Raw genomic sequence first — 13,304 nt, forward strand, 5'->3', positions numbered from 1 at the left:
AGAAAGCCCGAGGGGGAGTTTCTCTAACTCCTTCCACTTCTTCTGTCTATAGTTCTGAATGCCAAGCCACCACAAGGTACTGTACCTTCAGGGCATCAGGGGTATCCTCCACACAGTATACTTTAAGGCTGTACTCCAGAGATGTACATGAGATCGGTGCGAATATGGCCAGCTGCAGCCTCTTAATGGCCGACCTGGAGTTCGATTCCCCAACAAGTGCGTACGTTCCCAGTTGGTCCAGCAGGATGTGGCAATACTGCGAGTCCAGCTGGCAGTAGCAGGGTGTATTTAAGTTCTCTTCCTCCAGCGTCACCACTTCCTGAAGGCACACAGAAACATTCACAGGGTCATACAGCACTTTGGATCAACTCTGCTCACCACTTACATTTACAAGTAGTAGGTACTTGCTGTGGTGTGTTGGTGTGACATGCAACAAAAAAAACAGCAGTCAACAATTCTAAGGAATAAAGAATTATACAGAAATAAGCTAGAGGTTAAAGTACAGGTATCGAATCAAATGTGCATGGATATATAAATACCAATATGCATTTAAAATACAAGCAGCATTATAAAAAGTGGTTTAAAGTGTTCACAGTGCAGTCAGTGACTGAAGTGATAGACAGAGAGGAGGTGGGGAGGGCTAACTAGAATGATTGGTCAGAGACTACCCAGGGACTTTTAAGACGGTGTGAAGTTTTTGTTTTAATAGCCCTATAGTGCTTTACCAGAGGACACAGCCCCAAAGCAAAGGGACATCCTTTTAGGTTGGAGATGAGGAGAAGCTTCTTTAGAGAGTGGTAAATCTGTGGAATTCTTTGCCACAGTCGGCTGTGGAGGCCACATCTTTAAGAATATTTAAGGCAGAGGTTGATAGATCCTTGCTTAGTCAGGGCATGGAGAGATATGGGGAGACGGCAGGGGATTGGGGCTGAGAGGAAAAATGGATCAGCCATGATGAAATGGTGGAGCAGACTTGATGGGCCAAATGGCCTAATTCTGCTCCTATATCTTTACAGAAGGGAGTTTTTGAAAACGGCAGTTTGCAGGGTGAGTAGTGTCTGCATGGAAACTGGCCCATTGAGTCCGCACTGACTATCAAGCACACATTTACACTAATCCTACTTTAATCCCGTTTCATTTTCTCATCATTCCCATCCAGCAGCTCAATTCAGGTGGTGGCAACAAAACTTGTATTTTCATAGCAATCAAAAAACAAAAAAGTACCCTGTAGCATCTGGAAATTTGAAGTAAAATAGAAAATGATGGAAATACTCAGCAAATCAGGCAGCACCTGAAGAGAAAGATATTTAGAGTCATAGAACACTACAGTACAAAAACAGCCTTTGGCCCATCTAGTCCATGCTGGCCTGGTCCTTTTTCTAGTCCCATCAAGCCACACCTAGACCACAACCCTCCATATAGCTATGCAGACTTCTCTCTCATCCATATACCTATCCAAGCTTCTCTTAAATATAAGTTGAACCCACATTTGCCATATCCACTGATAGCTCATTCTACGCTCGCACCACCCTCTCTGAGTGAAGACTTTCCTCCTCAGATTCCCCTTAAATCTTTCACCTTTCATCCTAGACCTATGACTACTAGTTCTAGACATGCTTAACCCGAAGGGGGAAAAGCCTGTGTGTATTCACCAAGCGCACACACACAATGTAGGAGGAACTCCGCAGGTCAGACAGCATCTATGGAGGGAAATAAACAGTTGACATATCAGGCCGAGACCCTTCATCAGTCCTGGCTTGAGTTCCTCCAGCACTTTGTGTTTGCTACTCCAGATTTCCACCATCTGCAGAATCTCTTGTGCCTGTGATCCGCTCTAAGGGGACTTTTGGAAACGGTTGGAAATAATTTATTTTATTTGTTGGAGAAACCCATCGCCATCACTGGTGCTCAGTTTTGCCAACTCCCACTGCAGGACACTCGAGATAAAACATTGCCGGCGTGTGTCCTGACTCATCTGGACTCCTGTTCACCCACATGTCCTGAGCTTACTACACTGAAACACTCCAAACTCCCGGAACTCCACCACCTCCGCTGCCTGACTTGGTGTCAAGTTCTTGTTTCTGTTTCCATTGAAGCACTGAGAGACATTTTACCACTAAAAGACAATCTAGAAATGGCAGCTGCAATCAACACTGCAGCTTTTAAATCAATCAATCAAAGAGCAATCAAATCTCAGCATAAGTAATAACCCTGAGACGATTATCTGATGTCTATAATCTGATGTCAGGCTGGATGACAGAGGGTAAAATGCTTTAATAACATGGTTCAATTTTTTGTTTAAACACCGCTCAAACTGACAGTTTCTATTTCACTCTGATATTGGCCTAATTTGAAATATACAGGAAGGTTTTGCAATGTGACTAGATTGTATTATCCCAGCTCAACCTTCCTGCATTAAACTGTGCACTTAGGGCTCAGTTGCCAATGTGGATTTCTGATTGCCATGAAAGGGGCGTCAGGGGAGATTCCCGTCAGTGCTGTTTTATTGCACAGTGTGTGGATCCAGTTGGATGGCCGTCAGCCACACAAGGAAAGGACAGGAATGAAATGTAAAGATTCAAGATTGATAAATGTCATTTCCAGTATACCAGTGTAAAGGAGAATGAAATAATTGTTACTCTGCCTCCGATGCAGCCAAAAAAAACACAATAAGGTAAAAAAAACACAAAGAGTATAAGTACATAAGATAGTTTATATACATAGATTGATTGTATGTCCATGTCTAGGCACAGGAATGCCTGTGACTGACAGGAAATTATAAAGTAGTGGTGATTGGGAGTGTGGAGGGGTGGGTTAGTGGGTTGCGGTTTTGATCAGCCTTGCTGCTTACAATGTGGTGACTTCCTGGTAAGAGCCCTGTGCCCCGTTTATGAATGCCCGCAAACCAAATTCAGGGTGTTATACTGTATATTTCTGTTAACATATCCTTTAGACTCAATCTTATGTTCCTTGCCTGATTACTAGCTTTCTCCACCTTTCTCCTATCTGCCATTTAATCTGCCTTGTGAACTCTCCTGCCACACTCCCTCTCTTCACACCCGAAATGCTGGAGGAACTCAGCAGGGCAGGTAGCATCTATGGAAGGCAATAAACAGTTGATGTTTTGGGCTGAGACATGGCGGGTGCAGAAATCATTAAGGTGAAGTCGCAGGTAGGCAAAGACCATTGCTGAAGACAGGACATCCCGCCTCAGAGGGGGGAAGATTAGAGGGGATGGTGAAGATATGGCATGGGTTGGAACTGAAGGGCAGGGGGTTGAAAGGGTCAGGAAAAAGAGGAGAGTTGAAGTGTTCAGGGAAAGTGGGGTGCGAGGTAGATGGGGGCTCAGAGGAGTGAAGGGGGAGTGAGGGTTAGAGGGAAGCTTAAGAGACAAGAGTTGGGTACGGAGTAATAGTGAAGGAAGAGGAGCAGTAGGATCCTGTGAGAGAGGCAGGCGGTCATGGCCGATGTTGGAGCTGATGGCGTCAAACCTCTTGTGTCTTCTTTGCTTCCTTCCCTTTTCTTGACACCTTAAAATCTGCTTATGTCAAATCATTCCCAGCTCAGAAGAAGGTACATCAACCTTAAACTTTAATTCCATTTCTCTCCTCGTATGTGCTGCCTGACCTGCTGAGCATCTGTCTCAGTTTCTGTTTTAACTTGGATTTCCAGCATTGAAGTATTTCGGCTTACTTTTTCTCAAAGAAGCTTGCTTGCTCTAAAGCTGGAGGGATCCTTTATAACCTTTTCACCACCGGTGTGCTTGCCTAGGTCTGTCATGGAAGGGGGTTGGTCAGTGACATCTCAAAGGATGACCAGACAGTGGTTTTCTCCACAGACGCTGCTTGACTCTCTGAGCACAGCCTATTATTCAAGCCCATTCAGCGTTAAATTACCAGGTTGTAATTCCCAGTGTGTGGGTAAATGGTCTTCAAATTTCCTCTCTTGAAGAGATAATAACTTAAGTTTCTTATCTTGATAAATGTCCTGAGGGTAGCCTAAACTCTTGTTCTAGCACAAAAATCAAGGCTCCACTGGACATGCTGACTTTGGCTGAGAGGCCACACTGAGCTTCCACTTGCTCTCTTAGGTGGACTGAGATATCCCACGCGACGATTTTGGACAACATGGAAGATCATTCAAAGTTATCACTGAAACGACATCTGGTTACCTAATTGACGCTTGTGGGATCTTACACGTTTCATCCATTGGGATGGTACAGTAGTGCATTGGCTAGAGTAATGCGGTTACAGCCCCAGCGACCTGGATTCAATTCTGCCACTGAATGTAAGGACTTTGTACATTCTCCCCATGACTATGGTTTCCTCTGGGTGCTCCGGTTGTCTCACTGAAAGGTATCCCGGTTTGTAGATTAATTGGCACACGTGTGTATTTGGACAGCCCAGGGTTGTTGGGCCAGTAGGGCCTGTTACCATGCTGTATCTCGAAATAAATTTAAAAAATTAAAGAGACCACACTCCTGTGGCTGTGTGGCAGATAAAAGGGAGGTAAACAGGGCTATAGACCAGCGGTCCCCAACTACCGGGCCGCGAGGAAGCGATATGATTTGGTCAGCTGCACCTTTCCTCATTCCCTGTCACGGCCACAGATCAGCCATTACGCATGTGAGGTCATGACCCGCGCGTCATCCGTGTCAGGGCGGGAAGGCGATCAACTCCTCGAGCTTGCAAATGACGACGGGCTGAGAAGTATGTTTGACATAACATCTCTGTCGGCATTTTGGATAAAATGTCAAGGCTAAATATCCTGAGATAGCCACGAAAGCACTGAAAACGTTGCTTACATTTCCAACATTGTTCTGCGAAGCGGAGTTTTCTGCAATGAATACAACAAAAACTAAATTGCGGAATAGACTGGACATCAGGAACCCCCTTCGAGTATCGCTGTCTCCTATCACCCTTCGATAGGACGGTGTTGTTGCAGGGAAACAAGCCCAGGGCTCCCACTGATTCAGCGATATTGGTGTGTTGCAATGATTTTATATATTCATACAGGGAAAATATGTGCTGTGCGTTTAATATCCAAATATTACTTAAAATGTTATGATGCTATTGACTTATAAGTGACCTATGTAACCATATAACAATTACAGCACGGAAACAGGCCATCTCGGCCCTTCTAGTCCATACCGAACACTACTCTCACCTAGTCCCGCCGACCTGCACTCAGCCCATAACCCTCCATTCCTTTCCTGTCCATATACCTGTCCAATTTTTCTTTAAATGATCATATCGAACCTGCTTCTGCCACTTCTACTGGACGTTTGTTCAACACTTCAAGCTCCCCTGATAATTGACTTTAATTATATCCATGCGAGGAAAATATGCGCTGTGTGTTTAATATTAAATTCATTAGATAAACCCTTTTAGAAACAAAATTGAGTTTATTACCCACTTATCACCTATATTCCGGTAGTGATTAACACCCACCCCCACGAACAGAATCGCCAAAAAGGATTTGCTGGGGAGGGGGCAGGAATCGGCAGGTCACGACGCGCATGCGCATTGGTGCCCGCGCAAGGCTTCATGGTCATTGTAGTCTTTTGGGTAAACAACGTATTTGACAGCTACACTTGTTCGTTGGCAACCCTCCCCCCCGGTTGGCCGGTCTGCAAGAATATTGTCAATATTAAACTGGTCCGCAGTGCAAAAAAAGGTTGGGGACCCCTGCTATAGACAATGCAAGGCACTCTCTCTTTCTCATCTCCTTACCTCCCAGACAGCTTGATGAGTTTGCGTCTTGAGTTTAATGGTCCAGTCTGGTCCGGAGACGTCTGCGCAGTGGGTAATGCTGAGAACAACAGGACGGCACAATAGCATCCCAGTTGGACCACAAGTCACCATAGGACTCAGGACTGTCTGCGAGCCTTCGGATGGGGGTCTTTTGAGAAGAAGAGCAAGAGACTGCCCATTAGTCAACTGGCACTACAGCCATATACATCCAACCCCAGAATAAATATTTTAACCATCTTCACCCTGACGTGTCGAAGACAGGTGCCCGAGTTTTGCGTAGAGGCTGGTATTCTTGCCTCTAACTCAGACACTGTAGGTTCAAGGACCAATCTGGAAAAATGAGTATGAAGTCCCAGGCTAGTGCTCCCACGCATTGTAGAGGGACTGGTGAAAATATATATTTAAAAAAAACAGCAGATGCTGGAAATCTGGAATAAAAACAGAAAATGCTTCATGGTCAGACAGCATCTGTGAAAAGAATAGAGATAATCATTAAAAAAAAACATAAGAAACTGCAGATGCTGGAATCTGGAGCAACAAACTCCAAACTTCAGTTAACAGAGTTTGTTTTCTTTGCACATTGGTTGTTTGTCAGTCTTTGCCTGCTTATGTATAGTATTTTGTAAATTCTATGGTATTTATTTTCTCTCTGTAATGCCTGCAAGAAAATGAATTCTTGAGGTAATATATGATAATATATACATACTCTGATAATAAATTTATTTTGAACCTTGAACAATCTGTTGAAGAAACTTAACGGATTAAGCAGCATCTGGTGGAGGGAAAGGAACTGTCGATATTTTGAGTCAAAGTCCTGTATCATGACTGCGTTTGACTTCTTTACTATATGTTGCACCCACATGTCAACTTTTTAAAATGCATTTATGGGACCTGGATATTCTGATGAACCCAGTATATATTGCCAATTTCCAATTGCTCTCGGTCTAGTAAGCTCACTTCTCAAATGCCCACAGTCCTCCTGAGAGGGAGCTGCCACAATGTTGTTGTACAAGAGATGAGGAAGATTTAGACCCAGTAAAGACAAAGGACTGGCAATATAGTTCCATCTTAAGACTTGGAAGGGAGCCAGCCAGTGGTGTTCCCATGACTTGTTACCCTTGTCCAAGTGGCCGAGGTTTGGGGGGAGGGGTGTTGCCAAGTCAACCATTGCGGCGCATTTTGATGATACACACTGCAGCCACTGTGTGAGGTGGTGGAGGGAGTAAACATTCAGGGTGGTGAATGAAATGCTATTGCTTAGTTCCTGGTGATGCTAAACATCTTGAACATTGTTGGAACTGCATTTATCCAGTCAAGTGGAGAGTGTTCCATCACCATGTTGACTTGTGCCTTGCAGGTGATGGAAAGGTTTTCGAGTACCAGGAAGTGAGTCAATCGTCACAGGTACCAGGCTCATGACCTGTTGTTGTAGTCCATTTGAGTTTCTAGTCAGCGGCGATATTAATAGCGGGGAACTCGTTGGTAGTAAAGCCACCCCATGGCTGAATGTTGTCTTTGTTTTGCTCCATGCCGAAGAGTTGTAAATGGAATTGAACACTGTTCTCATCTGCAAACACTCCACTTCTGATCTTATGAAGGAAGAAAGATCAATAATGAAGTAACTGAAGAGAGATAGGCCCAGGTGACAGCTCTCAGGAACTGCACTTATATTCTGGCACTGGAGGACCAGTGTCCAACGACTACAACCATCTTCCTTTGTGTGAGACATTGCTCCAACTTCTTAAGATTTTTTCCAATGCTTCCAGGTTTACCTTGATCCAAAACATAAGTCAAATACTGCCTTTAGATCACTGCCTTCTTATGTCTAACAATGACAATGATCTTTGTACTCCACTATATAATAGTCTTACACGATTTAAATCAGTTTCTCCTTTATAAATATGCCTTTCAGAGTGGTTAACTCTCACTTCTCCAGTTATATTCTGCCTGTCTATTCAGTTAATGACCTGTATAACTTGCAGACTCTGTCCACGTCAGAAATTACTTTCCCCAATCTTTTGGTGCTATGAATAGGCGAGGGTATCAGGTGTAAACACGGTTGGATCCCAGTACCAATCCCTCATACTCCCACTGGTTCCAAATTGCAAATCACTAAAAACCACTCTTTTGATCACATTGATATATATTTCTCAATCTAGTAAACTTTATTTGATGCAATAGCTATGTTTATAGCACCTTACTGTAGACTATTTGGAAATCCAAATATACTGCATCTCTTGGCTCTGCTTCAACAAATTAACTAATGATTCCTTGATGAACGATTAAAAAATTTTAAAATATGTGAAATTCTGTAGATGCTGGAAATCCAAAGCAACACACACAAAATGCTGGAGGAACTCAGCAGGTCAGGCAGCATCTATGGAAATGAATAAATGCATCTTCTCCTTTACTTTCCAGTCCTGAAGAAGGGTGTTAATCTGAAATGTCGAATGGGCAATCATTTCCATAAATGCTGTCTGACCTGAGGTGTTCCTCCAGCATTTCGTGTGTAAAAAATGAAAATATTTTTATTAAAAAAATGATAAGTCTGATTTTCCTTTCATAACACCATATTGGCTCTGAAAAATCAGGTTATGCTTTGCCAACTCCTTGATTTCATTTCCTTAATGGAAATTCCTTAGGCATAGTCAGCATGGCTTTGTGAAAGGCAGGTCATGCCTTACAAACCTGATTGAATTTTTTGAGGATGTGACTAACACATTGATGAAGGTAGAGCAGTAGATGTAGTGTATATGGATTTCAGCAAAGCTGAAAGGTACTCCATGCAAGGCTTATTGAGAAAGTAAGGAGGCATGGGATCCAAGGGGACATTGCTTTGTGGATCCAGAATTGATTTGCCCACAGAAGGCAAAGTGTGGTTGTAGATGGGTGATATTCTGCATGGAGGTCGGTGACCAGTGGTGTGCCTCAGGGATCTGTTCCTTACTCTTCGTGATTTTTATAAATGACCTGGATGAGGAAATGGAGGTGATGACACAAAGGTTGGAGGTGTTGTGGATAGTATGGAGGGCTGTCAGAGGTTACAACGGGGCATTGATAGGATGCAAGACTGGGCTGAGAAGTGGCAGATGGAGTTCAACCCAGATAAATGTGAGGTGGTTCATTTTGGTAGGTCAAATATGATGGCAGAATATAGTATTAACGGTAAGACTCTTGGCAGTGTGGAGGATCACAGGCATCTTGGGGTCCGTGTCCATAGGACACTCAAAGCTGCTGCGCAGGTTGACACTGTGGTTGAGAAAGCATATGGCGCATTGGCCTTCATCAATTGTGGGATTGAGTTTAGGAGCCGAGAGGTATTGTTGCAGCTATATAGGACCCTGGTTAGACCCCATTTGGAGTTCAGTGCTCAGTTCTGGTCGCTTCACTATAGGAAGGATGTGGAAACCATAGAAAGGGTGCAAAGGAGATTTACAAGGATGTTGCCTGGATTGGGGAGCATTCCTTATGAGAATAGGTTGAGTGAACTCAGCCTTTTTTCTTGGAGCGACGGAGGGCGAGAGGTGACCTGATAGAGGTGTACAAGATGGTGAGAGGCATTGATCGTGTGGATAGTCAAAGGCATTTTCCCAGGGCTGAAATGGCTAGCACGAGAGGGTACAGTTTTAAGGTGCTTAGAAGTAGGTACAGAGGAGATGTCAGGAGTAAGTTTGTTTACACAGAGAGTGGTGAGTGCGTGGAATAGGCTGCCGGTGACGGTGGTGGAGGCAGATACGATAGGGTCTTTTAAGAGACTCCTGAACAGGTACATGGAGCTCAGAAAAATAGAGGACTATGGGTAACCCTCGGTAATTTCTATGGTAAGGACATGTTCGGCACAGCTTTGTGGGCCGAAGGGCCTGCATTGTGCTGTAGGTTTTCTATGTTTCTATGCAATGTTGGATTTTAGCATTTTCTCAATTACCAATGCTGAAGTAACTGATCCATAGTTCCTTTTTTATTTCTTCGTTGCATTTTCTTGAAAATGGCATGATACTTACTTTTTTCCAATCCACCCAGGTTTGTTTTTTCTTTTTGTTATACTAATTGTGTACATTAGTCTCCCTTATTCCCAATTACTGTACATCTGGTATGTTTCCATTACCCTTTACAGTGAATACTGAAAATATTTGCTTAATGTCTGTGCCATACCCTTGTTCCCAATTACTCTACAGCTATGTCTGGTATGTTTCCATTGTCCTTTACAGTGAATACTGAAAATATTGGCTTATTCCTCGTGATTAATTTCCCTGCCTCAGCTTCTATGGTAGTTTTGCTGGACTTTCTATTTTTTTTTCCTTACCACATCTTGGTAGAAGATCTTTCAGCTTGGTTATGCATCATGCCAGTTTAACCTCGTGTTCTGTTTCTTTTCCCCTAACCATCAGTACTTTCTCATTTATTGTTAGTTTCTGTCAATGCTTGGTGTACAAACGTTCTTTAGAGATCTTTTACTCTACCATTCTCTATATGCTTATTTATCACATATGGAACACTTACCCCATTTTTCAATAGAACGTAACATGCCTTTTCTGCATTCATACCTTTTAATCTAATTTCCCAAATATCCATAGCCAATTTGTCCTTCACACCTATGTAACTACATTTATTTAAATTTGCACCTGCTTGCCACTTAACTGATTGCAAAAAGTCTACCACATTAGGATCACTCTTCCCCACAGTATTTTCTATTAGGAAATCATCAGTTAGTTCTAATGACACATGATTAAACATAAAATAGTCGCTCTCTATTTGGGCGGATGCATTATGCTGGAACCAACGCTTCAAATATATTCGATGAGCTTATCCCTAAAACACAGTTGCCAATGGAAATTCTACACAAAGATTAAAGTCATCCATGTTTAATGCCTTACCGTTATTACAAACCCCAATTATTTCTTGATTCATCACCTGGAAAACAGTACATCCACTGTTTGGGTGGTTTATATACTGCTCCCAGCAATGTTTTCAGTCCATCCAAACCAATTCTAAACCTTAATCTTCATAGTTCATAGCCAACTGCTTTCTCACCACTGTCCTAATGTCATCCTTTATTAAGAGAGTTTTCACTCCTCTTCCACCATTTTCCAAACATCAATTACTCTGAGATATTCAATTCCCATCTTTGGTTACCTTGTAACCAAGTCTCTGTGGTGATTATTGGATTATATCTATTTTTGCCACTTACTCATTGAGAAAAAAAGGTTTTTTTTGGATTCTATCATTTTTCCTTATTTTAACTCTACGCTTCAATTGACTAATACCATTATAAATTCAGCTTCCATCACGTCGCACTCTGATGGTCATTATATAAACTGTTTTATTGCAGTCTTTTCTCTTAAACTTCCTAATTTCCTCTCATTTGAACACTCCCACCCCACCCAGCCAAAACTCTGAACCAAAAATTGAGAACAATGTTAGTAACAGATATCATCAGAAGGGGGCAGCAATGACCTTCCCAAAAATAGCCAGCTCAGTAAGTCTTTGGACAAAACAGCTTCCTGATGTCTCTATGCAAATGAAACTTATTGATACCTCGACTTTGCTTGAAGCATTTGCAGTTCACCCTGATATTGGGCATGTATGGTGCAACTGTATCACACACACACACACACACACAACCTACCTATCATGGTCAGCATGTGTAAACTGGGCTGAAATACCTGTTCTTATGCTGTATATCTGTATGGATGTTGCAATCTGGAATTCACCAAGTAAGATTGTTAAATTCGATAAGAACTCTTGAAAGACAACTGGATTTTGAACCTAAAAGGACTCATTTATAGTTCATGGTTTACAATGCAGAACATGGATTAGATTAATTTCAATTGTCACATGTACATCAAAACATACAGTGACATGCATCATTTACATCAGTGACCAACATTGTTCGAGGATGTTCAGAAACTGCAAGTGTTGCCATGCTTCCAGAGCCAACACAGCATGTCCACAATTTTCTAACTCTTCCATTTTTGGAACGTGGGAGAAAATCGGAAAGAGGAAACTCACACAGTCATGGTAAGAACGTACAAAGGCCTTACATACAGTAATGGGAATTGGACCCTTATCGATGGTTCTGTAAAGTGTCATGCTAACCACTACACTAACGTGCTGCCCAACTCAGGAGTAAACTGGGGACCCGGTCCATGGGCTTGGAGTGTGGTGCAGCTATGGAGCTGTCAACTTATGGCTCCAGTGACAGCGATAATCCTGACCTCTGGTGTTGAAGTCTGCATGTTCTGTATGTAACCCAGGTCTCTAGTTTGCTCCCACATCCAATTATGTGCAGACTGGTAGGTTAATTGGCCTCTATAAATTGTATCAAGTGTGGCGGATACTGGAGCTGATGTAGGGAGAATAAGGTGGGATTAGTGTAGGGTTAGTATAAATGGATGCTTAATGCCAAAGGAGGATGGGACTCTTGTTTCTATGCAGTATGACTCTATGAATGATTGCTGCTTTCCATCATTCTACACAAGATCTGTCAACTCAATCCTGCCTGGTGGATAGTCCCAAAAAATATTTCACACATTGGATATCATCAGATTCCTTCTATTATTATGACTTTGGCATGAACAAGTTGAACCGAAGGGCCTGTTTCCATACTGAAAACAGAGATCAAAAACAGATGAACAGACAGAAAGTTTGCCCAGAAAGGTCATGGAACAAAGATTTGGGGTATTTCAGCTCATGTACAATCATCATCTATGGATCTTTTTAAGTATATACACTTAGAGGTGACTTTTGACTGTTGGTGCCAGATGGGATGGTTTGAGTATCTCAGAAATTGCTGACCTCCTGTGATTTTTATGCACGGCAGTCTCTAGAGTTTACAGAGAATGGTGCAAAAAACAAAACAAAAACATCCATTGAGCGGTAGTTCTATGGGAGAAAACATCTTGTTAATGAGAGAGATCAAAAGAGAATGGTATGAATGAGAAAGAGATTTGTAAAGAATTTACAGACTTGTTCAAGCTGACAGGAACGTGACAGTAACTCAAATAGCCACGAGTTACAAGAGTGGTGTGCAGAAGAACATCTCTGAACGCACAACATGTTGAACCTTGAAGAGGACGGGCTACAGCAGCAGAAGACCACAAACATACACTCAACAGCCACTTTATTACGTACAGGAGGTATCTAATAAAATGGTCACTGAGTGTGTGTATCATGGGGGCTGCCACATTGTGTAGCAGTTAGTGTAATCCTATTACACTGCCAGCGATCCAGGTTCAAATACATTGCTGTCTATAAAGATTTATACATTCTCCTAAAGTTAACCCTGCTGAATAAACTCCTCCAATTCCCTACATATTCCTCCTCCTTTAGGAATTTTTTAAATGATATTTTCCTGCTCCTCTATTGAATGAGGTCCAGCTTGTGGCAGAAGCCAGTCTTAACATGTGAGTGCTGAGGGGGTGCTGCAATGTCAGAGGAGTTGGGTTTTGGAGGTACAACCAAGGCTCATTGGGCTTGGATGTAACTGCTTCTGTTGGACTATCTTGAAGCCAAATGAGGTTTTCAGAGTGGCTGGGACCATACATATCCCAC

The 13,304-nt window shown here is 42.6% G+C and overlaps 1 protein-coding gene across 3 annotated transcripts in view; it reads right to left on the reverse strand.

Moving 5' to 3' along the window:
* unc5b (unc-5 netrin receptor B) overlaps positions 1-13,304 on the reverse strand; it is a 313,573-nt gene that overhangs the window by 12,831 nt on the left and 287,438 nt on the right. For all 3 annotated transcript variants that reach the window (XM_063070603.1, XM_063070604.1, XM_063070602.1), the window contains 2 exons: positions 5,733-5,901; positions 86-319 (listed from right to left, as the gene is read on the reverse strand). In XM_063070603.1, coding sequence (XP_062926673.1) covers positions 86-319; positions 5,733-5,901 — 403 coding nt within the window. The remainder of the gene's footprint in view (positions 1-85; positions 320-5,732; positions 5,902-13,304) is intronic.

This window comes from Mobula hypostoma, chromosome 18 (assembly GCF_963921235.1).
Source record: "Mobula hypostoma chromosome 18, sMobHyp1.1, whole genome shotgun sequence".
NCBI lineage: Eukaryota > Metazoa > Chordata > Chondrichthyes > Myliobatiformes > Myliobatidae > Mobula > Mobula hypostoma.